The 26674-nt window shown below is 39.1% G+C and overlaps 3 protein-coding genes across 16 annotated transcripts in view; 1 reads left to right on the forward strand and 2 right to left on the reverse strand.

Moving 5' to 3' along the window:
• The window catches only part of Alg5 (ALG5 dolichyl-phosphate beta-glucosyltransferase), a 34267-nt gene extending 16998 nt beyond the window's left edge, over positions 1-17269 (reverse strand). For both annotated transcript variants that reach the window (XM_023560482.2, XM_003477430.5), the window contains exons 1-6: positions 17130-17269; positions 12743-12914; positions 11491-11537; positions 10360-10428; positions 6205-6297; positions 3915-4028 (exon numbers count right to left, since the gene is read on the reverse strand). In XM_023560482.2, coding sequence (XP_023416250.1) covers positions 3915-4028; positions 6205-6297; positions 10360-10428; positions 11491-11537; positions 12743-12914; positions 17130-17195 — 561 coding nt within the window. In that variant the 5' untranslated portion in view covers positions 17196-17269. The remainder of the gene's footprint in view (positions 1-3914; positions 4029-6204; positions 6298-10359; positions 10429-11490; positions 11538-12742; positions 12915-17129) is intronic.
• Positions 17270-18179: 910 nt separating this feature from the next.
• On the forward strand, positions 18180-25674 carry Exosc8 (exosome component 8). 2 transcript variants are annotated; one of them, XM_013141068.3, is made up of 11 exons: positions 18180-18595; positions 19547-19593; positions 19720-19783; positions 20146-20219; positions 21565-21610; positions 22221-22326; positions 22422-22467; positions 23190-23286; positions 24223-24343; positions 25043-25149; positions 25459-25674. In XM_013141068.3, exons 1-11 carry the CDS (start codon positions 18556-18558, stop codon positions 25572-25574), a joined length of 864 nt encoding a protein of 287 aa, XP_012996522.1. In that variant the 5' UTR covers positions 18180-18555; the 3' UTR covers positions 25575-25674. The 2 variants fall into 2 exon arrangements, with proteins under 2 accessions (XP_012996522.1, XP_003477480.1); XM_003477432.5 differs by having other exon boundaries at positions 18478-18595; positions 19547-19583.
• Positions 25675-25761: 87 nt separating this feature from the next.
• The window catches only part of Supt20h (SPT20 homolog, SAGA complex component), a 33702-nt gene continuing 32789 nt past the window's right edge, over positions 25762-26674 (reverse strand). For all 12 annotated transcript variants that reach the window (XM_063232632.1, XM_063232635.1, XM_063232634.1 and 9 more), the window contains one exon: positions 25762-26061. In XM_063232632.1, coding sequence (XP_063088702.1) covers positions 25924-26061 — 138 coding nt within the window. In that variant the 3' untranslated portion in view covers positions 25762-25923. The remainder of the gene's footprint in view (positions 26062-26674) is intronic.

Raw genomic sequence — 26674 nt, forward strand, 5'->3', positions numbered from 1 at the left:
ATGCAGGCAGACCTGATTCAGTAAAGTCCCTTACCACCATTCCAATAAATCTGGAGTTATTTTAAAACATACAAATGTCACATATTACACATTTCTATATGTAATCCTCTCTGTATATAAATTTGTACCTACATAATAAAAAGGTCTGGGGATGTAGCTTTTAAAAATTTATTCCTCAAAATTTTAAATGGCAAAACTAAGTTGTCAAATGATTTACAACTAAATTTGAAATCCAAGTAGAGCTATGATGCTAAGGTGCCAATCTACTGAATGCATTTAAATTACAATATAATTTATAAGTGAAAACAAACATGAAAATTTTTCTTCAAATAGTTTTCATATAAAAAAAATAGTTTCAGCCAGGTGTAGTGGCACACGCCTGTAATCCCAGCACTCGGGAGGCTAAGGCATGAGGATCGTTGTGAGTTTGAGACCAGACTGGGCTACAAAATGAGCTCAAGCCCAGCCTGAGCTGCACAGGGAAACTGTCTCAAGAAGACCAAAGCAAACAAACAAACAAAAACACTTAGAGTTTTCTTTAAAAAACAAAACAAAACAAAACAAATGAAGAGTCTCATCAGATGTTGGTAATGTTGGCATCTGCACAGAGGTTTATTATATTATTCACTTACTTTTAGACATGTTAAAAATTCACAATAAAACATCAATAGAGAAGAGTGCTGGTCTGTACCTATCTATATAGGATGGCTACCTATGACAAAATCTGTTTAACTCTAGGTTTTTCCCTTACTACCAGCTGTTCTGTGGTCTTTATGTTTTCATATCAATGTATGCAAAACTCCAGGGTGAGGGTGCAGGCTCAGTGGTAGAGTGGTGCCTCGCATGCTTGATGCCCTAGATTGTACTCCAAGCACCACCCTCTTCCATTACATTTTAACATGAAAATATCCAGAAAAACACCATTCTATTGAAAAAGTACTAACACTGGTTATTTCTCGGTGATAGGATATAGCTGGTTATTTTTCTCCATAAGCTTATTTCTGCTCTTTCTACAATAAAGGAACAGTTATCTTCAGAGAAGGAACTGTAGGTGACTTTTTCAAGTTGACCTTGCAATAATTAGATGGGAATGTGTGAGCTCATTACTCTTAAGAGGGGATACATGTGAGAAGTAGTGGCACATTTCTCTTTGTTGCAACAAAGAATCAGCTGAGAGAAAAAAAAGTAATAGAAGTCACTGAAAAATGTACTGGGGAAATTCACCCACGCAAACAGCACAGTATTACACAGGACCTGAAACTACTGCCATCTAGTGAATCAGGTACGTAACTGTACTACCACACTTGAAAAAGACTTACTGCCTTTTCATTGTTTTCAGACCTCCTTCACTGTTTGCAGGCCCCGTGTTTTCAGGGCTTTGGGAATGTACCTAAAGATACTTGTCAAGTATGTGGCTTTAGTGAATTCAGAAGGGAATGGCAAATATACTATGAGAGTCTCTGAAATAATCCAGCATACTATATTTAGTGAGATTCTGTCTCAGAATAAAATTTTTAAAAGGGCTGGGGGATTAATCTCAGTAGTAGAGCACTTGCATTGCAGGCATGAGGCAAAAGAAGCAAATTCACAAGAGGCAGGCTCGATTTTGATTTTTTCCTGTGTTTATTGTTGGGTTTATTCCTTAACTCTGGCTAAATTACTTTCTTTGCCTACTGCACAATGACAGAGTCGGCTGCTAAACACTGTGACACTTCCTGCCTTGCTCCCCCACTTGGAGGGATAATACAGGAGGAAGAGCTATCAAGTTCTGTGCATCCTTTGAGCCCCCCAGAGTCAAGTCCAGTACGCTGACCCGTTAGTTTCTGTGGCCTATCATGATCTACTACATGGCAGGAGGCAGAAGAAATACTTTCTAAAGTGAGAGTGAAGTGTGACACATACACTTTGCATGTGGTTCATGGCATTCCACACAGGAAACTTTCTGTGGCAATAGCAATGCCATGCAACGAGGCAGCCACTAGCCACACATATTTGAAATGGGCAACTAAAATTTTACTCAGTTTAAGTAGTCACAGTAACTACTGTCTACTGTTTGAACAACACAAGTAAAAGGGGTAATTTTATAGCTAGTTCTCTTAGTAAGTAACATAATTAACTCAACTGGTATTTTAAAAATCCTACATCTGCTATAAATAAAGTGACATGAAATAAATGATCGTGTGAGAAACATAGTATTCAAAACCCACAAAGTTTGAATAATTTTTCTAGGAAGACATTTTTGCATTACTGTATTTCCTGTTTTTTGATTTTGTGTTCTTTTTTTCTGTTGTATGCTTTTTGCTAAAAAATAGGGATTATCTTAACAACTACATATAGTATTTGGCTCTACACTAGATCTATTTCATTTGGACAGTTTTATTTATTGGTCTTCTTATGGCCTTTAGTGTGTTGCTTTGGTTTTTTTTTTTTAATTAATTAATTTATTTTTAATTTTATTTAAGGAGAAAAAAGAAAAAACAGAAAAGGGTACAAGTTATACAGAATTTCAGGAAAAATAAACAGTAGGAAATCACTAGTTAATTACATATTGTCATTTAGAAATAGTTGTTCAAGTTACAAAATTAAAGCATATAGAGGGGACTTTTAAACAGTGAGACTGCAAACAGTTTTGTTCAATGATCCAACAAAACTCAGTAATACGGTTATCTATCTTATACACTTAAATATATATGCTGCTTTGGTTTTATACACTGTTTTGCTTAAAACAACAGGTATTTGTGTTGCTATAATCTTAATTTCATGAACTATTATTTCTTTAGTCAAAACACATAACTCTGATTAACCTGGATAGCTCTTTCATAGTACAGGTGAGTTCTCCTTCGTGTATTTCTACCTTTTATGATACCTGTTTTCCTCTTCTGCATTAATTTTCCCCTCCACAGAACTGGGGATGGAACCCAGGTGGTCCTGAGCGACATTGCTAGCCCATTTGATTTGATTTTGAGACAGGACTTGCTAGGCTGTCCATGCTGGTCTTGAACGTGCAGTCCTCCTACCTCAGCCCTGAGTGGCTGGAATCACATGTATGTGCTACCATGTCAGGCTGAATTAGAATTTTAGGGCCTGGGCATCACCTGGGTAGAGGAGGTCTGTAAGGAGGGAAGGGACTAGCTCTACAGCCCTCTGTGGCTTTGCGGGGCTACAATGGTCTTTTGTGTCGTGAAATTCTGTCCCAACATAATGAGTATTCCACTCAGGAGTGGATCTAACCACTTGGATCTGTGCTCCCAACCTGGCCTGAAGTCCTGAAAATGGCAAGCAATTTTTCTTGCTTCTGCTAAGATCTCGGCTTTGTTGATGATATGCATGTGTACTGTGTAAACATCTATCATGGGTGCTTATTCATTCTTTGTTTTATTCTCTGTAGACTAGGAAATATTCTGTAAAAACCTCAGAATCTGTTAAATTTACCTTGTCTGAAAGGCATTTGAAAAGTGGCCACACCAGGTCTTTCTTTTTTTAATTCCATTTTAAAAAATTATAGCCTGAAGTTGTCCTTCTTTATGATTTTAATTTTTGTTTGCTTCATTGAAAACAAGATTCCTAGATCCAGTTTCATTTTTACTAGTAATCTCAAGTTATGCTTTTAAATAACAGCTGAACTATACTATAAATAAAAACAATTCGCTAAATATGCCTAATAAATACTGGTAGAAAACATTAAGAGTGAGGGTAAAAAAAAGGTGAGAATCATATTAAGTAACTGTCAAGTCAGTCTCAGAAAAGAAGTGAATGTTTGTAACAAAATGATTAGTTCTGCTACACTGTAACAGTTGCACAGGAATTTCATATCAAAAAGCCTATTTTTTAAAATTATTGGTAAATTGTTTTACAATTTTAAATGATCCCTATGTTCTGGGTTGATATCATTTATACAATACACTTATACTTACCGGCCAAGGCTGTAGATCATTTAGTCCCTTTTCTAATTTCTCAACATCTGGAAACTTTGTAGCTCCATCAGCATCTGCCATAAGGATATTCTCTCCTCGAGAACTAAACACACCCTGTGTTTAAAAATTTAAGTAAAAAAAAAATTTCTTAAAATTATTAAATTCAATGATATTTTGCTTAGTTCTGGTTTACTTAAAATACCTAAAAGTGAAAACTTACATATAAAATGGTAAGAGACTAGAGTTCACTGCTACCATGGATAAGATATTCCCAAATGTATCTATAGCCTGTCTTATTGTTTTAAAAATTTGTGAGGTCTCAGTAATACCTTGGAAAATATCAAGATAATAAAATACATTTCGATATTCTGCCATCACTTAGAATAAAAAACCATGTTATTGTATGTGTGTGTCATGGTGCTTGAAAGGGATGACAGCCAAGTTAGAGCAACATATAAGAAAGACTGAACAAAAATAATAATAAATTTGCTGTGAAATACAGTTATAGATCTTTAGTATTCTTTATTATGAGATTGAGAGTATTTTAAATTGTTTGTGTTTTTCTGACCAGGGTTTTGCTGTGTGTAGTTCAGGCTAGCCTTCAACTCACAGTGATCTTCCTGCCTCGGTCTCTTAAATGATGAAGCTATAGACATGCACCACCACACCCAGCTTAACAGGGTGGAATACAGCAAATGAAATGTCTTCCTAAATTCTACTTTGATAACATTTAACCTATTAACATGTGTCTGTAGATTAAGATACATTTAAATGTAGACAGAAATTTGATCAGTTATTCTGACATAACAGGTCCACTAATTAGTATCTGTGATCTTTTTAATCACATCCATTAGAATGTGTATAAGTAATTAAAATTTTATCACATTTAATATCTGAACAACATGAGAGACTTTAAAAACCAGAAAACATCAAATGTATAAAATTTGAAGCTATTAATTTGAAATGGAAAACAAAGCCCACAATAAAAAAAACCACTTTGGCGACATGTATGGGTGAACAGTCACACTGCTGTGTCTTTAGTCACGTCTCTCCTCCGCAAAGCTCCTTGTACTCCCAGGTCGTGCCTAATTGCCCTTGAAGACTGTTAAGAATAAATACTATGTGAAGTCTTGGCTTCTCTTACTAGAGGGTGGTTACAGCACTGGATGTACACTTCTAGACTGAGCATTAAAATATTACATGACAATTGTCCACATAACCACTCAACAGTGATATTCTTAAGGACAGGATGGGTTTCATCATGAAATACACTGTTGGCTGAATAAATAGTAAGGACAGATTTAAAGCCCACCATGATATTTCATCAGCTGTATTTCCTTCCTCCTTTTTTTCTTCCTGAACAGAGGACCTCTAATACACTGAGCAGAAGCTCTGCACTGTTCAGTCCCCTTCTCCTCTGAGATGAGGGGGACGGAACACAGGGCTGCATTCTCAGCCTTCCTTGGACATCGGGGTGGCCCTGTGACACAGCTCTGGCCCATGAGATATAAGTGTAAGTAGAAGTCTTGTAAAGGACAAACTGGCCGGTAGCATCTTTTCCTACTTCCTGCCTGGAATGTGGACATAAGGGTTAGCACTCCAGTAGTCACCTGTGAGGAAGACACAATGCAAAAATAGAAGCCCAGATTCCTGCTGACACTAGTTATTTAGTCCACAGACCTGCCACCGCTAGGCTACACTTTCTGAAGGAAAAATAAATAAACCTCTAAGGCACTATTTAAGGCACTATTATTCAGGCTTTCTTTCACATTTAATGATTTTTGATCTTTTATTAAATATTGATTCACATCTAATACACCCCAGCTGAAAATAAGCACTTCTGATTTAGAACTTCTTAGCACTTTATCTGTACCTCTTTCCTAAGTATAATCATCCTTTTTACTTATGCAAATACTATCTTTTCTATTAAACTGCACATTTGATCAGGCCAGATCCACACAGCATTCACCTTAGTTCATGCGAGCATGCCTAATACAATGCTTTAGGTAAGTGGAATAGAAGCACTTTGTTAATGCTAAAAAAGTCATATATTCGGTGACCACATCAAAGACACAGAAATAGAAGACAAAATTTTAAACTTTAAGGCAGATATTACATGGCGTCTAGACTTGAATAAGAAAAACACAGTTACCACTAAAAAGATGTTGCTAACTTGAAATGCTGGAATTCATCTACACAGCTATATGATACGTGTATTATAATCTGCAAAAAAGGTTATTTAAAATAACTTTATATTTTAAGACACAAATTTGAAAATAGTATAATTTACCATCCTCACAGCACCGCCTTTTCCACGGTTCTTCATCAGTGTTATCACTCGCACTTTGTCACTTCCGTATTTCTGGCAGTATTTAAAAGCTACCTGTCAAGTTACATAAAAGTCAGAATAAAGTTAACTTGGAAAATGACATAAGTCTAAGGAGATAAATAAGGCAGTCATCGAGATCTGATTGTTACATTCAACATACATGTACTGATACGCTACACTGCATCTCATCAATATATACAATTACTATGTGTCAAATAAAAATGTGTATTAGAAAATTGTTAAAAAGTCAATTTGGACGCAGTGTTTTTCATTTTGGCTCTAATACTGCTATTCTGGTCTATCCCTTCTTGGGAGCCCATTATACACGTCACAGTTGTATAATTCCTAGTGCCAAGAGAAAAGAGTGACCCACTAGTACTGAGGCTGTAATTCAATTTCCTGCAGAGGCACCACCAGAATGGAGAGTGACTATCTTTTCTTTTCCTAGGTCTTCTACTTAACCTGTTAAGCTGCTAGAAAAAAACAAAGGCCATGTGCTCATTGCCAGGTACAAATCTGTGACCAGGTCCTCCATACTGTTTTGTGATTTGTTTTGGTCAGCAGCCAATCTCACGCCAGAGAGGCTATCTGTATCACGGGTCATTTTTCCCAGATCTTTCTACTCGAATTCCTTTCTCTCAGCAAATAACTACACCATAACTTGTCTTTCTCTTCAAAATCTTCCATGTCTTCATTGCTACTGGCTCTTGGCCTCAGAAATGCTAAACCCTTTAGTGTCCTAAAAACTTTCTGTATTACTATTACTGTAAGCAACTACTGTTACTCTGACTTAAAGTGAGTCTTGGGCTGTGGTAGTTCAGTGGTGTCGCGCTGACCTAGCACGCCTGAAGCACTATGTTCAATGCTCAGCATCACCTAACACCCCAATTTACCCCCTTCCTAATGTGGGAACTGGCTCATGGAAATCCTATTCAAACAGCCACAATGACTTACTGCTTATTAGTATTACACATGAATTCTCTACCACGGTATAGAAGACCCTAAAATGTGGCCTTCACGTAAGTCTTCCAGCCTCAACTCCTCATGCTGTCCCAGCAGGACCTTTTACAGAGGCAGTACTGCAGATTTCCAGAGCTTACCACACTCTCACACGTGAGCCTTTCCCCAGGACTCCCTGCCCACCTGTCAGGTGCACTTCGATTCACCTGAAACACCACTTATTTTCCTGGTTTCTATGCCATGCTTACCTTCCCCAGGAAAAACATAATTCTAATAATATTACAATCATACAGCTTTTGCTCTGAAACCATTTTCCCATTGGGCTGATTCCATGTACCAGACCTTCCTCCTCAGGGAGTGACCTATTTAAAGGCAAGGGTCATCCCTCAGTAATCCCAGGACATCTCCCGCCCCACCACCAGGGTACCAAAATCTGAGGATGTTCAAGTCCCTTATACAATAAGGGGGAGTGACTGTACAGAAACCGCACTTTTTTCCTAAACACTTCCAGCCATGTGGTGATATCTAATGCAGAGTACATAAATGCTATGTAATTACACTAAATTGTCCAGGTTAAAAAAAAAAAAAAACATCTCTGTGTATGTTCAGAACCGATGTATTTTTTTCTTTCTTGGTCCTAGGGATGGATTCCAGGGCTCCTATGCATACTAGGGATTTTTTTAAAAATATTTTTGACTAGTGGTGGAATCCACAAGATGCAGAACCCACAGATATGAACGGCTAACGGTAGGCGTAGTGCCTGACAGAATCAGGGACTTGTCCAGTCTTGGTGAGCAGTCAGCCCTGGTCCACTGTCCACACTCTTAGGGTGGCATAATGGCAGACACCAACTTATAATCGATGCTCCTTCCTCCTTGCACTTACAGCTCCTGTCCTGCAGTGATGATGTGCAGCCCCAGGGGACAGATCACGATTGCTGAGAATCCTCTTTATTAGGGACTTTCTTAGCCTCTCTTGCAGGCCTGATTGGCCTTGTCCCTCTCCCCTTCCCCCCGAGCACTGGATCATAAACTCAGGTAAATCTGCGAGAGGTGAGAGCTTCTAGTAAGATTTTTATTCCTGTTTTAAAAGGAGAAAGGTACACAGAAATTATTCTTACAGTTCTAGCTTAGAGCTGTGCATACAAACTGAAAAGGCATTCATCTGGCAAATTTACAGTTTCAATGATGAACTGATTCTAGAATCAAGTATGCCCAGATGTTTTGGCATTTGAGGTAATAAAATACCTTTATTGCCTAAGTATTCTCCCTTATAAAGTTCCTGATGAAAATATCTAACACCCTGTGCTCACATTAGTTGGTACACCTCTCCAGGATTAGATTTAACTCCTTAAAGGTGTAAAGCAGTCTTAAATCTTTGTATTCAAGCAGCAGTGGCTTATGTCGACAGCTGTAACAAATATCTAATCAAAGAACACTTATTCCCTTCTCATGTAGATGTTTACTCTGGAATGGAACAAAGCCAGGAAGACAATGTCATTGTGCAAATAGTTAAGTCAACCCAAAGAAACTTTCACTGAGCTAGATGAAAGGCTCTCTCCAGGGAATTAGGGTCTCTAACTTGGGAGAAAGCTGATCCAGTCAAAGCCGGATCTGTTTGGAATAGGCGCACACAGAAGTTTTACAACGTGCCCTGTGGACACTGCAGCACCTGTCACTTGCCCGCCACCCAGAACTTGGCTCACAGAGTGCTTTACTCATCAATGTAACATATATAAGGGTCTAATAAATGACCCTCCACCACTGCAACATTCTCCTGCACTGTACTTTGTGCTTAAGTTTTGCCTCCTTAACCTAAAACTCGTCAAGCACAAGTATATCGAACATTTTCCTCATGCCTCATAGAGTAAAAGAATAGTCAATGAACGCTCACCTTAGGGGTAACTAGATCTTTTTAAAAATAAAAACTTTCACTAAGTTCTTAAATTTTGAGGTTTGAAGCTCTCAGTTCTTTCTAACCTTGGGAGCTGTGGAGACAACTGCTAACACTTCCTCTCTCATCCTACGCAGGAGCTGGACAGCTCTGCCCTTCCAGGAGTCCAGCTGGCCACACATGTCTTAAGGGCAGCTGAGAAAAGTACCCTTTAGGACAAGCTGCTTTTCCTCCGTGGGGCTGAGGCTGCCTCTGCACTCTCAGAAGCAAGATCTCGTTTCTTTCCTAGGCCACTCCCTCCCTCAGTAGCAGCACTGTGGAGGTAGTTTGTTCTCCTGGTTTCGGGCCGTACCCACTCCCCAAACAGCAGCACTTACTCTTCCCCCAGTGCTCTGTGGAAACACCATCCCCGTGTTCCTTCTCTTTATCTGTTCAGGAGTCACTTCCCCTTCTCTCACATGCTTTGCAGCACTTCACCTTTAGGGCTCCTCGTGAAGTCCCCACAGTTCCTGTGTCTGTATGGCTTGCATAATGTCTAGCACTATTTACACAGTTACCATTTTACAAAATCACTAGCTGATGAATAATCAAGTGAATGTGTACTTCTCTGTACGTTTATTTTAAAGTCTATTAAATTGATATTTATAAGACTAGTAAGAGCATCATTAATGAATTTTTTATTACAGAAACATGAATGGTACAGAAGGCAATCTGATGTGAGTTAAAAAATACGAACATTTAAATTTACCAGGGACACTAACACTGGGGAGGTGTGATGACGGACTTCAGTAAAGATGAATGCGGGAGGCCCAGGTCTAGGACTGTAGGCAGCAGGGGCCATACAGCAGCTCCCATGGGTAAGCCTCGCGCAGGCTTACCTAATGTCCAATGGCAGATATGAGGCCAGCTTCCTACTTACATGACTGCTAAAAGATGGATGAGAAGGAAAGCAATTATGCTTAGGAAAAAAGCGTAATTTGACAGGCAAAAAGGACTCCCTAGAGGACTCTTGTAGGGTATATTCTTTCTGTTCAGCAATCCATGAAGCCTCCCTGGGCCACAGGGAGCAAGTGGAACGGTAATGGTTTTGTCTAGCTTTCCACAAATGAAATCTCTTAACTTTTTCCTACCACCTGTACAGTAACAAAGGCGCGTATCAGGCATCACTTCAAGGTCCTCTGGCAAGTGACAGCACGACATCACACACACCAAATTATTTCACATTTTCTACCTGCTGACAATTCTAAAAGCACATGGGTTTACCTTTGAAGTCTGATCTTTACTGCCATCATCAACTACTATCACCTCGTAAGTGAACGTAGGATCATTTTTCTGTAAGAAGCAAAAGTAAAATACCTTAATTTGGCATGATTACCATCAAGAATTTTAATACAAGTATATGTAATTTGAACAAGTTGTTTCAGTGTTGCTGTTTAAAAGCATGAATATAAACACTAGCATACAAATCACATAACATAAAGAGGCTAAAACACAAAAGACACACACTGGGCAGGAGCAGGGAGACACACTGACCTAATCTTTCTGTGCACCTCCCCAGTCTTCCCCTCTCTGCCCTACACTGGTGGAGAAGCCAGCATTTGTGGTGCTAAGGTTCACTGAACAGAGGAGGCATAAACATGAGAAAAACGCCCGTGAGGTTTGCAGTCCGGGAGAACGGAGCCCACCCTGGCCGCAATGTACCCCGCACTTCCGACTTTGGGCTCCGTAACTTTTTTGGCCTGTTTCCTACTCCACGTGAATAACAAAGGCTGGCTTCTACTTTTTTTTTTTACATTTAATTTTTAGGTAGGTAATATATTAACCCCAAAAGAAAAGTAAATCAAAACAAACAATTTTTTTAAACCAAAAACAAACAAAAAACCTCCAAATACCAGCCATAAAGCTCACTTATTTCTCAGCCTCTACAGAGATTCTAAAGACAACCGATGCTACAAAAGAGGGATGTGTGGTACTTTTTTTTTCTGTTTGTGCAGGGAAAAGAGGAAAATACATGATGGGAACACTCTAGAGAATAAATAGAATTTCAACCTAAGTACAAGTCTGAAAAAAAAATGCCTCTTTCTAGTCACAGAAGTCACTGTCACAGGATCTGTAGTCAGGCACTGTCACTAGATTTTAAACTCATCATCAGGCAACAATGGATAAAAGCAGGTGTCATATCTGTCAGTTTCCTGATTTTTCCCAGGTCACCCTCATGCCTCTGGAGGTGTTTGGTCTGCCTGCTGACAGCCAGAGGTACACTAAGACAAGAGATAGCTGTGGATCAGGTTCTGAGAGCACTACCTCAATCAGTGTGTGTCTAGTGTGAGGTCCAATTCATAACCTGGTCTACTCTTAACTTGAGATATTACACTGAAAGAGGAAGTACAATACCTGTCTCTTCTCTAAGTAGTCTAGGGCTTCATCCATCATCACAGGCACTGAGGGAAAAAAAAAATTAAAAATCACTTTTAAAAATGAGTTACAAATTGGTCCTCCCAGATTTAAAGACCCAATCCAAAAATGGACATCTGAGACGCATACACACTTCTCAGATGAAGAAATACAAATGACAAATAAGTATGTGGAAAAATGTTCAACATCACTGATCCTTTGAGAGATGCGAAGTAAAACAACAGAGATTCTACCTTACCCTGGAAAGAACGGTTATGACCAAGAAATCAACCAGTAACACATGCTGGAGGCGCTATGAGGGAAAAAGAAGCCTTCTCCACTGTGGTGGGAGTATAAACTGGTGCAACCACTGTGGAAATCAGTGTGACGATTCCTTACAAAAACTGGGACTAGAGGTCCTGTATGACCCAGCTATTCCCTTTCTGGGTATCTGCCCAAAATAATTAAAAACATCACATCACAGCAATATATGTGCACACTTATTTATAGCAGCACAATGTGTAATAGCCAGATCTTGGAAACAACCCAAATGCCCATCCACTGAGGAGTAGATAAAAAAGATGTGGTATTTTTATACAAAAAAGTATCACTCAGCTATAAAGGATATACCGGAAATGTTTATAGGTAAATGGATACAACTTGAGACCACACTCTCAGGTGGAAACACTGTATTCTCAGTAGTGTGAGAAGCTGAAAGAAACAAGATTATGTATATGTATGTATGTATATATATATGCATATAAAAATAGTTAAGATAGTTATACTACTGATTTCTTTGAGCTCATTGAAGAGAATGATTTGTGCTGGTATTGTTCAGACAATTGAATGCAAATGTCTTGTGCTCTGGGTGAATGATTTGGGGATGACAATGTACCACAGTGTATGTACCAGTACTGTATCGATTGATATTTTGAAATTTGTTTTTTTTTTTCCTCTTTGAAATAAAATGGATTTTAAAAAAAAAAAGCATTACTGAGCTCTACTTCTGTATGGAAAAATCCAATAGTCTAACAATTTCCTCAAGGCCATTCTCATCTGGGAGGTGGAACATCCACCTCCTGTTAACATTCTGCTTATTACTTCTCCATAACACACAGCCTCACCCCCTTTTCCCAAAAGCAGTTCCCAGCTACGTGCTCACCATAGCCCGAATCTTCAAAGACAGTGAAATCAAACACTTCATATGCCCTTTTCTTCTCAAACTACCCCGTATCAAAAAATCAGAGCTTACACCGTTCTTCTTCATTGTATGAAGGCACAACAACAGAGAGCTGCTTGGTAGGTGAGTCCCATATACTGGGTAAAGTTTCCTTTTGGTGTTTGGCATTTAGGAAGAACTTCTCTTCTTCATGTCGGTGAAGTTGTGGCATTTCTGTAGCACTTATAAATGCAATAATGGAAATCTAAAGGGAACATGTAAAAGAATTGTTATGTTGCTTTTAAAAATGTATTTGTTATGTTACAGAATATATCATTTGCAAGATTATTTGTTCCTTTTGGTGGAAATCACTCTCAGTTTTTGGTTCATTAACAATGGTCTGCACGATTCCAAAATTAGATGACAGTTGGTCTCCTAGCTAGTCCTTAGGAAATTATGATTGCACACTTCTCCGTTAGTGAAGCACTAATTCTCCAGGAGCCCTATGTGCTTTCTCACCCATTGTTCCTCAGGCTTCTGTCATTCTAGATCTAACAAGAAAGAGTCACTCCTGGAAGTCCAGATTTAGTGCTGTGAAAATGCAAATCCCAGTGTGCACGCATGTGTACATCCACACAGTGAGCTCTCACTCCTACTGAGAGCCTTTATGTGACACAAAAACAGGTTCATTTTACAGTTGGAAAGTACAGGGGGAGGCTGAGCATGGTGAGGCATGCCTGTAACTCCCACACTTGGGAGGCTGAGGCAGGAGATTTACTGCAAGTTTGAGGACAATCTGGGCTACATAGTGAGCTCAAGGACAGCCTGAACTACATAGAGACACCCTGCCTTGAAAGAAAGAAAGAAAGAAAGAAAGAAAGAAAGAAAGAAAGAAAGAAAGAGAGAAAGAAAGAAGAAACAAAGACAGAAGAGAACAAGGTTAAGGCAGACTTCCTATCTAAGACTAGAGGGATGCAGCATACAAAAAGACGACTCCATAATCCCACAGTGTTTAACAATATGAAGTATGAAAATGAAACAGTGAATGCCTAAAAATTATGTGCAAGATACAAAGCCCCTAAAAATAGCCTCCTTCACTTCAAACGCATTTGTCCCATGGCTCCTGCCGCTTTCTGAAGCAGTGTGTGTCTTATTGTGGCTGTCTTACGGTCCTGAAATTGACTTAAAATGTTTATAGCAATTTTTGTCAGATTTCTGACTCTTTTCTAAAATCAAAATTCCCATGAAAGATCAAGGTTCTCAAAATACAAAGGACAATGAGGCAGTGGAAAGTGAAACTTAGAAGACACTCATTACAGAACTTTCTGAAAACTGCTTCAGAAAGTGGCAAAGATGATAGAGTGTGCTGGAAGTCAAAGGAAACATTTCCAGGGGGATCAATGGCCACATCTCACTGTGCTAAGTTTTTAAATTTAAAAGTCATACTTTGCTAGCATATCTCATACATTTTGGGTTACAGCTCAGTCTGAAGTACAAAATGTATAGGCTCCCTTTCATATGCATTGAGAAGGTTAAGTTTGGAAATGAAACTATTCTTTGTAACAACGTTCCTAGTACACTGTCTCAAAACAACCTACAAAGTTTTGGTGTTCTACTCACTGGTTCCTTGAAGACCATTTGCAATACTGCTCTGGCTACGTGACCAAACTGGACATGCTTCTGATTAGGGTATGCAAAGGGGGTCAGTAACCTAACAGGCTGACTTTCTGCTTCAACTCTTTTGTCCAGATTGTGGTTTCTACATTCAGGTTTCAATTTAAAGCCTCCACCTCTTTATCTAGCTGGCTGACTCAGGTCTGGGGCAGGAAATTTAGAACAGCAGAACAAATGAGACCAAAAAGTGAAGACTATCAGTAATGAGGACGGTGGCTCAAGCATAAAGAACATAGTGTGAAGGGGCTTCTACTGTCCTCTGAGGGAAGATTTCACCATCAAAAAGAATGGATATTGCAAAGGATTGAAACACATGAGAAAATTTTAAACTGTGAATCCATGATACTAAAAACAAAGACCTCTTTAGAATGAAAGGAAACTATCTCAAAAGTTTTAAAACTTGCCTTTTATATTTGAAATGTACAGTAGTATTTCAGGTTAACTGAATAGCTGAGGATTAGATTCTTTTCATTATACACCTGTAGGTAATGAAGGAATGGCACAATTATAAGTATACCACTTTACAGCCCACAGTGAAACAGAACATTTAGGTAATGATTATCGAAGCCTACTGAAACTACTGGGCTGAAACAGGGTTTGTGATTGGTGGTCAGGCTGGCAACACCGGAAACAACCTGCCATTCCACGTCTCTGATACATGATGCAGTAGAAAGCATTATTCAGACACTTTCCAGATTAAACTAACAGACACCTGTTCAAGTCTCTAGATCCTAAATACCAGATTACAGGAAACTTGTGGGAGAGAGAAGGATGTTAAAAGACACTAAGGGATTGCAAAAAGTGAAATCTTTTATTGTGAAAAATACTACATCACCTTTCCTAAAGGTAGGGAAAATTCAAAACAGAAGCCAGCAGTTAGGATTTAGCTCAGCTTGCCTGGCGTGAGTTTAGTCCCTGGTACTACAACAACAAAATCAACCAACCAACCAAACTAGGAAGAGAACTGTTAAAAAGATAAATTTATCAACACTCATCAATCAAATATACACGTGTGGCCCCTGCTGAATCCTGACTGAAATGAACCAGTCATTTTCATTAAGGCACACATGAGGCAACTGAGGATATTTGAAGTGAAAAGGTATTTGAAATCACAGAATACTGGTGGAATTTAAAAAAGCTGCAATCACATCCGAAATAGTGAGTGACATCCGAAGCAGAGCCCTGATCTTACAGGAATAAATGCTCATTTACAGACAAAATACTATGTTCTCAGTTTGCTTTAAATTAATTCAGAAATGAGGTAAGAAAGGAAAAAATTATAAACACAGAGGATGAATATGAAATAAGGGATTGATTTTTAAAAAAAAAAAATGTTTTATCTGACCTTTAAAGAGGCTAACTTGCTGGATGTAATGACACATTCCTGTAATCCCAGCATTCTCAGTCTGAGCAATTTTGTGACACCATGTCTCAAAAAATAAAAAGGGGGCTGAGGACAGGTTCAGTGTGAAGGCCCTGGATTAAATCGTCACTATTGTTTATCTCCCCCCAAAGGCTAACTTCCACTAATTATATTTGAATACAGGAGGAGCTCATTTTTCCAATCTACGCCTTCACCAGAAAAATCAGGCAAATGTGTAATATGTACGTCCCGGTGGTATTTTGAAGATCAAATGAGACAATTCTTACCAAACAGTCAATGCATATCGAACATATGGTACCAAAAATAACCAATAAACAGTAGCTCCTCCTGGCACACACTTACTAGCACACACTTGTAATCCCAGCGACACAGGAGGGTGGTGCAAGAGGATCACAAGGGCAGCCTGTACAATGTAGCAAGACCTTTTTTCAAAACAACAAAAAACCAAACTGAAGATGTAGCTTAGTGGTAGAGAGTGTTTGCCTAGTACACTGAAGGCCCTCGTTCACTCCCTAGGACCACAAAAAGGAAAAAAAAAAAAAAAGTAGCTCTTATCACACGTTTGAATCTGAGAAACAGATACTGCACCCTTAATCTGGGACTGTGTCTAACGCTGGCGCCCTCACCCCGCAATAAGACACACTGGAAAGGGCACGGATCACCAGGCACACACCAACAAGGAAGTAAGGATGCATTGGTTTGCTGTATTTAATGTTCCGAAGATATAAATTCACAAATCCTTTGGAGAAGGTGCCAGAGTGGCCTTCCCTGCTGAGCTGTTTCAGAAGGCTAATCTAATTCCCAAGCGAGTTAAAATCCTCTCTACTGAGTAAGTGGCTCATTCCAAAATATGTGGCATAGTTCATTTCACAAATTTATCAATAGAGTAATGGTAAAGAAAACCTGGGTTTCAATTCTACTGTCCTGAGATCTCTAAGAGAAGCAGAAGACTTAAAGTGCTTAATTCTGAGACATAATGACCCCCAGACAGAAGGTAACTAAACGAGGCTCGGGGCTGCTTCGGCTGCTCACCCCTGTCCTCCCTCAGGGCGTCGGGCTGGTCCTTTGGTTTGCTCCCACCTGTAACACCAGGCACCTCGCGGGGGCTGCAAAGCGGAGAGGGAGGCGGCTGGGGTCGGGGGGGCCCGGGATGCGGGGGTCCGGGGCCAGGAGGCGCTCGGGATGGGAGGCTGCGTGGGGTGCATCCCGAGGCCGGGCACACAGGAGCTAAGAGTCCAAAAGAAACCTACCAAGGAAGGGGGAGAAACTCGAGGGGAGGAAACCCTGCAGCCGAGAATCTGGGAGAAGCAGAGGAAAAACACACGTCCCAGAGCCAGCAGCTCGGAGCAGCCCACGCCGGAAGGCCGCTGTCTCCAAGAGAACGTGAGTCCAGGCCGCGCCCGTCCCCAACCCGGTCCTCACCAATATGAGGGCTGCGGCCGCCAGCACCGCGCCGAGCCCCGCGAGCTGCAGCAGGAGCGGAGCCATCCTCCACACCCGGCGCCGCCGCCGCCGCCCCCCGCCCTATCCCGCGCCTACACACACGCGGAAGCGCGCCGCGAGGCCCCGCCCCGCGTTGCCAGAGAGGCCGCGCCGGCCGAGCGCCCGCCGCTAACAGCGCCCCCGCGCGGTGCGGGACAAGACGCGCCAGTGTTGGGCGTTCAGTGGGTGGCTGGAGGGGCGGTGTTGGGTGCCAGATCCCGAAAGTAAAATGCAAAACGGCCCCTTAAATCTCGGATTACCAACTATTAATTCTTGACAGTCTTTATTAGTATAATTAGCATACCAGTTTAATTAGCATACCAGTTTGCCAATTTAAAGGGTAAATTTGCTCTACCATAGTAATTTAAAAAAATATTTTTTCCAGTACTGGGTATTGAATTCAAAGCCTTAAAGGAAGATGCATCCCCACCCCTGTTCGGTTTTTAACTTTGAAACAAAGGCTTGAACTTTCAGTCCTCCTGCTTCAGTCACCCAAAATGCTGGGATTTACAGATATGTTAAGCCATCGCATCTACTTTTTTTTTTTTTTTTTTTGGAGACAGGGTTTCATCACGGAGTTCAGGCTGGTCTTGAGCTCACTTTGTAGACCAGACTAGTCTCAAATTTGCAGTGATCTTCCCATCTCAGCCTTCTGGGTGCTGGGATTACAGGTGCGCCCCACTAGGTCTGGCCACATTTACTATTTTCACTGTACGATGCAGAAGCAGTCATTGTATTGACAGTGCTGTGCAAATCATCACACTGATTCTCACACTTTTCCCGGTCCCACCTAACCCGGGTAACAACACGTCCTATTCGGAGCACGCTATTATAAAAATTACTTTGTTTATATGTCATTCATATTTAAACGGGTATCCTGCGTTTGTTCTGGTTGCCAGCGAGAGAGGGAGCACTTGAGTCACCAGTTTACAGCACAGCACCTCCTTTGGAGACAGCTCTGCCATCTGCAATGTACTTGGGAGGCATAATACGAAAAAGTTCACGTGTTTCACGCGCTGGAACGACGAGCCTGTTACCTGGGGAGAGGCGAGCCCCGGGTTCAGTGTACGACGGAGGCGGGGAAAGGACTGAGAAGCATTAGGAGGAGGTTTTGCTATAAACTCGGTTCTCTTCAACTGCTGGTGTTGTGAATTACTGTGTCACCCTTGTTCTAAGCAGGGACACCTCCCTAACAGCTTATTCGTCAAACTGCATCCAAAGTAAAACAAACATAGGGTAGAAGGCGCAACCCGCTAGCGAGGCGAACCGGAAAGAGCATATACTGCTCTCGCCGCCAGTCCAGGTCCCTTCCGCCGCGGGACGCGCGGTTGCATCAAATGTGCGGCGCCACGCTGCCGGTGTGCGCATGCGCGGGGCGCGAGCGGGAAGATGGCGGCAGGGTTCAAGTGAGTGTCTGCGGCCGCGGGTAGCGTGATGTTGCCGTGCGCGTGGCCGCTTCCCTAAACCTTTAGCTGGGAGCTGTTCGCCCGCCGGCTGACTCCACCAGAACCCCACTTCTTCCCCCGCCGAAGCAGGCAACGGGCGGGAGGACGTGGAGGTGGTCAGTTGTAAGAGCAGGTCTTGGTCGCGCGTGGGGTCACAGCGGGAGGCAGAGCCGAATGCGCCCCGCTTGCCCTCCTGCAGTTTATTTCTAAAAGAACTGTGCTTTTTTTCGGACAGATTTTCTTAAAATCTTTGATGCCATTCTGGTGAAGCCTATAGATTCTTAAAGTTTGTAGATTGATAAACCAAGATTCCAAAGTTAAAACAGGCTGAAACAGTGATCTTTCTATATACATAAACCCAGAATTCCTATGTGTATGTATCAACTTGTTTTAAAACTTTCTTAACAAAGTCTAATGGCGAATCTATTAATTATTGGAACTTCAAAGTAACGATGAGCTGCTTCTACCTTCCCACAATATAAAAACGAGCACATTTCTAATTATGATCTCTAGTTAAGGTTGTGGGTACTGCTAACTATGTTGCCTGCAGTCATAAGACAAGATTATGATAAACTGCAGTGAAAACAACAGATATTAGCTTTTTTTCATGATCACTAGGTTAAAAAAATCCCTGCTTCAGAGCAATAGTAACATGATTATTTTAGCACCTGGATTAATTCCCCTTCCAGTGTGTCAAAGGTCATGGATCCTGCTCTAATTGAAAGGCAGAATTAAGCACAGGAATGGAATGTGATTGTTGCAAGAGTAGCTGATTCTGATAATTACAACATAAATATTAGAATTCATGAAACATTAAATTGTGGAGTTGATGTTGCATCATTACATTTAAAATCTTTGCTAGCTTCTGGATTTAAGATTCATTAACTTAGCTATATTTTTAATACATTTCAGAACAGTGGAACCTCTGGAGTATTACAGGAGATTTCTGGTGGGTAAAGGTGGTTATCTACACATTATGGCTTTTGATAATATATACCATTTTGAAGACAAAATTCCATTTAATTCATTTGGATTAATGAGGTGTATTTTTCCCTTGGTTATGTAAAAATGTCACCAACGTTTAGAAAGAGAACTGCCGTCCTGATGGAAGAGAACTTGGTGAATTCCGAACCACAACTGTCAATATAGGTAGGATATGTGCCCCTTGCACTTGTATTACATCACCAGGTTTTAGGCTTTCCACTGCTAAAACAGTTTTGCAACCAAATTGTTCATTTCAAGGGGATTCGATGATTTTGTGTTAAAAGATTTTATGTGTTTAACAATCCCTGTGACTGAATGCAAAATGATAAATCCAAAGATAGTGTAATTCTTAAAACACCAATTTTAAATAGTAATGCAGTTTCAAAATTAATGACTTGAATATGGAATAACTAAAAGAAGCTGAGAGGGGTAGCAGGATACTCATACATAGCAAACTTTATAATTCTGTTGCTATTTTCCCATTGTAGAATTTTCATTTTCTTTATGTACTGTATTTATCTTTTCAGGTTCAATTAGTACAGCAGATGGTTCTGCTTTAGTGAAACTGGGAAATACTACAGTAATTTGTGGAATTAAAGCGGTAGGTTTAATATATATATAATTGCTGACATTTGGAACTGCTGACCTTTGAGTTACCAAATTAGCTTCAAATATTTATTAGCTAAATGAATTTGAAAAACATACTTATTAGCTGATAATACACATCTATACTTCTATTGTATGTCAGGTTTTTAGTATTTGTTTTAATTTTCCAAGAGCTTTTGGCTAAATAATGCAATCCAAATTTAATGACTTTCTAAAATTTACATTTATCAGATCACTGAATTGAAACAACTTTTTGAATCTTTTTTTTTTTGTCTTTCTGAGACCAGGTCTTGCTATGTAGTTCAGGCTATTCTTGAGCTTACTTTGTAGCCCAATCTGGTTTTGAACTTGCAATAAACCGACTGCCTCATTGTGGGCATGTGCCACTACACTGGGATTGTGGGCATGTGCCACTACACTGGGCATTTTAAATTTTTATATTTTGGTTATATTACTAGAAAAATTGGTAAATTTTACATTGACATTCTCTTAGCCAGTGATAGCTTTTAATCTGTGTAAATGTGTAGAAATTTGAGTGTTAAAGAAAGGTGTGAGGGATTAGTAGCTATCATAAATTTACTGAGTGCTTCCTCTGTTTTAGGCACTTCTTTTAAGTACTATACAGAATTAGTTTCCATCTCCTGCTTAATAGACGAGGTTTAGTAACCTGTATATATATGCAAGGTTCATAAGCAGAACACTGACCTAAATCTGATTTTCAGTCTTATACTTTTTTGACTCATTATAGCCTGTATAATCCGAGTTCATTTGTCTTTGGTAAAGTTGGAGTGGTATCTATCAGTAAGATTGGACTAGAGACTAGGGACTTTAGTTGTATTATACTATTTGTTGTTCATTAGTAGTCCCTAGGAGCAGACACTATTATTTTGCCTATATAACAGATTGAAAGAGGTTAAGCAACTTGGCCCAAAGGTCTCACCTTGTTAAGTGTAGGTCTGACATTGACCTGGATTAGTGATTGCAGGGCTTGTGCTCTTGACCTTGTGGTATCATACCACCTGGGGGTTCAATTCACGTTGGATTCCTAAGGAGTACAAAAAGGGTGGACAGAAAGCCACTATTGTAAAAAGACCCCCAGGTAGTCTTGATGAACAGAACAGCACTGTGGCATAGTCCACTTTACTGTAGTGGATTGATACCTTGCAAAGCTATTGTGAGGACAAACACTAGTCTGCTCAGAGCCTCTGACCCAGTTCTGGAAGCACAGTTGATGCTCAAGGTGTGGTTGGTAATTATAAGTGGTCTTTGGTGGACCCTTCCATCAGTGACTGCCAAACTTCAGTTTTTTAGTGGCTTCTTTCATTTGTTTTTCTCTACAGGAATTTGCAGTACCACCAGCAGATGCCCCTGATAAAGGGTATGTTGGTAAGTTAAATGTTGTGTAATTTTATACAAACACTGTAATGCTTAATTCTAGGTAAGTCCGAGTAGTTGAGTTAAAGACTATTGTAAATATTCAGAAATAATAAAGCACATTTCCAAAAGTGCTAAAACCGTATTCACAAAATACAAAATGTCGATCATTTAACCTCTATCAAATTTGTATTTATGCATTTAGCTGTCATTGCAGACTTCCCTGTTTCATGAATTCTGTTTTAAACTATGCAATTTTCCCTTGTCATGGATCATCAATTCCTTATAAAAGGAGCCAACACTTTTAAAATGTGAAAAACAGGTGTGAGCAGAGGGACTACTACATTGTTACAGATTAAGGTATTTTGAGAAAATGGAATTGAGGCCTAATGTAGATGTCTAAAACAAAACTGTGGAAAAACGAGAAAAATACATATTTCTTTTTGAATCTAAACCTATTAGTTACATCTTACAAAAACCAAAAAGAATACAATTGTAATGTTACTTTGATTTCTGCCTGTAAACGTTTGTCCACAGTCATGATTGCCTTTGCTGTGGATTGAACACCTTTAGTACTTCAGAAGGTGAAGTTTCGTTCATAGCTGCCAAGTGTTTCTTTCAGTTCCTAATGTGGATCTCCCACCTCTGTGTTCATCGAGATTTCGCTCTGGACCTCCTGGAGAGGAGGCACAGGTGGCTAGCCAGTTCATTGCAGATGTCATTGAAAAGTAAGATTGGTGTGACAACATTTTACTGTCATATACTTTCATTTACTGTCATTGACCTTTCATTTACTGTGACTTTTTTGTCATTTTAAATCAAGTTCACAGATAATTCAAAAAGAGGACTTATGCATTTCTTCTGGAAAGGTAAGAGGAGTATAGAAAAAGGAGATTTTGAGATGTTCTTATGGGGAAGAGTAAACAGTAGTGTTCAATATGGAGGGCTTCTCAATTTCAGATGGAATTCAGTAAAACAAAAACATAATTCGGTCTTTATCTAAATAAACTAGGTTCATAAAAAAGGTCCTAAGTTGTTGATTGCCTGGGAATAATCTTTTAAATTCTCCGTAGCTCTTAAGAGAAAAATAATTTTTTATTCCTTGTAGCAAGTTATTTTGATTATGCTATACAGTAGATTTCAAAACTGCCTGCTAGAATTAGACTGATGAGGAATTAGGCTTTTCTTGTTAGGTTGTGTACAAATTAGCACTGTAAAATGGTAACATTTCATATATTAGTTTCTGTGGGAAAGTACATTTTGAAAGCTAGGGCTTTCAAAAGCATCTCCCTCATCTAACCTAGCAAGGAGAAAGGAAATGCCCTCAACAGCTGTATCTCCCTTGAGGGAAATGGAAATGTCTGTCACTTGGTAGTCAAAACCAACTTTTTGCCCAGCCTGTTCACTTCTTTTGATCTTCTACTTATAAAAGCAGAGGATTTTAAAAATCTTCTGAGTCTTGAAATCTTTTTTGTCTAGCCAGGGATTCTATGGTTTTAAGCAAATAGCACTTTTTGCAAACCCTGACTACAAGGTAAAAAAAAAAAAGAAAAAATCAAATAATTTAATCATTTTTTGTGTAAACCTTTAGCTTGCGTGGGTTCTGTACTGTGATCTCATTTGCCTGGACTATGATGGAAACATTTTGGATGCCTGCACATTTGCTTTGTTAGCAGCTTTAAAAAATGGTAAGCAACTTAAATAAAAGGTAACGTTCCTATTGAATGGGAATGTTGTTTTGTGACACATTTAATATACATTTGTCCATTGAACTTTCAAGGGTTTTACTTAAGATTAGTCACCAATCATGTTTTTAAGTTAATGAACTTATATGATTTTCCAAATACACGTCAAAGGTTTTATATTCTCTAATTAAACTTTCTAGAGTTGCCTTGACTGTACTTATTTGAGTTGATGAAGATAGATCTTCAAGTATTCTCTGAGTTCTTTTTGTATTGCCTGTAGTAGAATGGACTTGTCTTTACCACAGAACTATGTCTCATCTTTAATGGTAAAGTTTCTTAGTAAAACATTAGGTAGACTGGTTTGTTAGGATTCCAGTAACTGATACATATTCCTATTATTGTATTGCTGAATTGATAATATATCTGAAGATATAATCTTAACAGTGTAAGGCTTAAATCTGAATCATATCTATCATTGTGCTTATATTTCCTTTAAACAGAGATGACAGTACTTTGTAATTACTGATGAGTGAATACAATGAAAATGTGAAAATGTTTGAAACAGTATGTAGCATATAGAAAAGGGCTAGACATTTGATTTCTTAACTTGAAAAAAGAATGAAATAACAAGGCAGGAAGCTGGGTGTGGTAGTGCATGCCTATAATCCCTATAAACACTCAGAAAGCTGAGGCAGGATCACCATGAGTTTGAGGCTAGTCTGGGCTACATAATGAGACCCTATCTCAAAAGATCAAAACAAAGAAAGTAGGCAGGAATATTATAGATTGTGAAATACAATGTTTATTTCCACACTATGCACCTCAGTTGTCCTAGTAAGATTCTTTAAAAAAAAAATGTTCTGCACATTCTTTTTTTTAAAAATGTATTAAGCATAGAAACCTTTGAAATACTTATTTGGCATATTTGCCTTTTCCTAGTACAGCTGCCTGAAGTCCGTATAAATGAAGAAACTGCTTTAGCAGAAGTTAATTTAAAGAAGAAAAGTTACTTAAATATTAGAACTCATCCAGTTGCAACTTCCTTTGCTGTGTTTGATGAGTAAGTTAATCAAACATTTATAGGTTTCTACATTCAAAATTATAACTCTTGATAGAAATGCCTTATGATGGATGACCCTGTGTTCTAATTTGCCCTGGCCATTTTTTTGAGCCTGGGTCTCGCTCTGTAGCTCAGGCTGGCTATGAACTCACGATGACTCTCCTGCCTTGGCCTCCTGAGTGCTAGATTGCAGATGTGCGCCCTATACCTGGCATACCCTGAACATTTCCATCCTCGCACATTATTGTTGTCAACCCTTCCATTTTCATAAGCATCTTGAATTGGGTAATTATTCTTGTGCTCACTTCTGTGTTCCTTGGTTTATATATCCCGGTGTAATCTTGTGGTATTTGTGTGTGTGTGTGGTGCTGGGGATTAAAGTCAGGGCTTTATCCATGCGAGGTGAGCACATTATCACTAACCTATATACCCAGGGCCCTGTATCTATGTAATATTTTCAATTTTTTCACTAAGCAAGTAGCTGAAGCTATCTTCAGTATTTGCCAAGTACTGTGGCATACTAAAAAATTTAAGAGCAAGTTGCTTGTTGAAGTAATAGACTGTAGGTTGCTATTTTTCTTTCCCACCAGTTCTAGTTTAGTTCGTTTATACCTAAGCTAAATGTAGTACATTTATTCTTTTCAAGTAAAATGTGTTTCTATGGATATGATAACCTACCTTTCTTTCTTTTTTAAATAGCACTTTGCTGATAGTTGACCCTACTGGAGAGGAGGAGCATCTGGCCACAGGAACCTTGACCGTAGTAATGAATGAGGAAGGCAGGCTCTGTTGTCTTCACAAACCAGGCAGGTTTTTATGGAGATGAAAATTCTGTGAACATTTATTAGGATGGGCAAATAGAACGTAGCTTATTTTACTGGTTTCCTAATGTAAGTTCAGTAGTTTATTTGCTACCTCAAATTCATCACGTCTTTTGACTGTGTAACAATGGTTCTCAGTATCTGTCAGGATCTCTAGTAGACCTTACAACATAACTTGCAGATCTTCAGGTCATATCACTGATAGACATTATCTATTTTTTTTTGTTTTATAATTTAGCATGACGTTTTTATAAAAACAACTGAGGTTAAAAGATTGGCTGAATAATTTTTCAGGTGGAAGTGGACTGACTGGACCTAAACTGCAGGACTGTATGGGCCGAGCAGTTACAAGACACAAGGAAGTAAAAAAACTAATGGATGAAGTAATAAGGAGTATGAAGCCCAAATAAACCACCACATTTTAAAAACAGATTTGTAAAAACTATATTTGTTGGACTGTGCACAAATTTTTTATACTAAATAAATATTAAACTACATTCTTCTGTAAAAGATGTTTCTAGTATTTCTTAGGTCCGTTCCATATATATTACATACAATAAAACCATTTTTAAAAAGCAATAGGCAAACGAATGCTGGTTCATGAAACTATTTCCCTGTTTTTATTTAAAAATCATAGGGTTGTACCTTTGTATAAAGTTTGTAAATTTAGCAGTGTAAAATACTGACACATTAAAAAAACAAGATGAAGTAAAAACTCAACTCTTGATTCAGAGTTCTCGAGATTCTAAAACAAAAAACTCAGAATTTGGGAGTAGCTGGAGTGCCTCTCTTCATTTTACTTTTTGACTGGTTGCCTGTATGTCGATGCTGCTGTAGCTGAGCTGTTTGTGCTGCTGCCGCTGCCACAGCCATTTGATGCTGCAAGAATCGCAACTGCTGTAAAAAGAGGGGGAGAAATTCAAGTTAGGTTAGAAGCAGGAGTGGATGTTGCTTTTCCTGAGAGAGATGAAAATAACTGAAAGGGAGAAGAGCACTGAGGTAACAAAAAGGGACTAAAACACATCAAGACAATGCACAGTCAAACAGCACCAGTGGCACAGAAAGTAGCCTGCTGAGGGCTTTTAAATGATTCTTGACAAACTTCAGAATTATTACTTTGCCCTACCAGTCTAAATTGCAGTAACTCAGCAACTTCAATTACCGTTCTGTTATGTAATGATCTTTTATAGCAGTATTTAAAACCACCCTGAATATCAAGATACTTGACTATAATATTCTGACTTGCCTTACTAAAATAATGTTTCCTATGTAAACAGGTTCGACATCTATTAATAGGAACACTTATGCAGTACATTATTTGAAAGTTAATGATTGGCACTTCGAACTACACTGCCTACCAGACAAATGTATGTTAATGTGCCCACCAGCATTTCAAGACAGGTACTAAATTAGGAAAACAGCTTAAATGTACAAAATACATTCAGTGCTCCAAATTCACTGGTTAAAATGTCAAGCTTTTAAATAAAATTACTAAGTTATTTACCAATTA

Source organism: Cavia porcellus, unplaced genomic scaffold, assembly GCF_034190915.1.
Source record: "Cavia porcellus strain 051 isolate PalLab524CR breed Dunkin Hartley unplaced genomic scaffold, mCavPor4.1 scaffold_21, whole genome shotgun sequence".
Taxonomy (NCBI): Eukaryota; Metazoa; Chordata; class Mammalia; order Rodentia; family Caviidae; genus Cavia; species Cavia porcellus.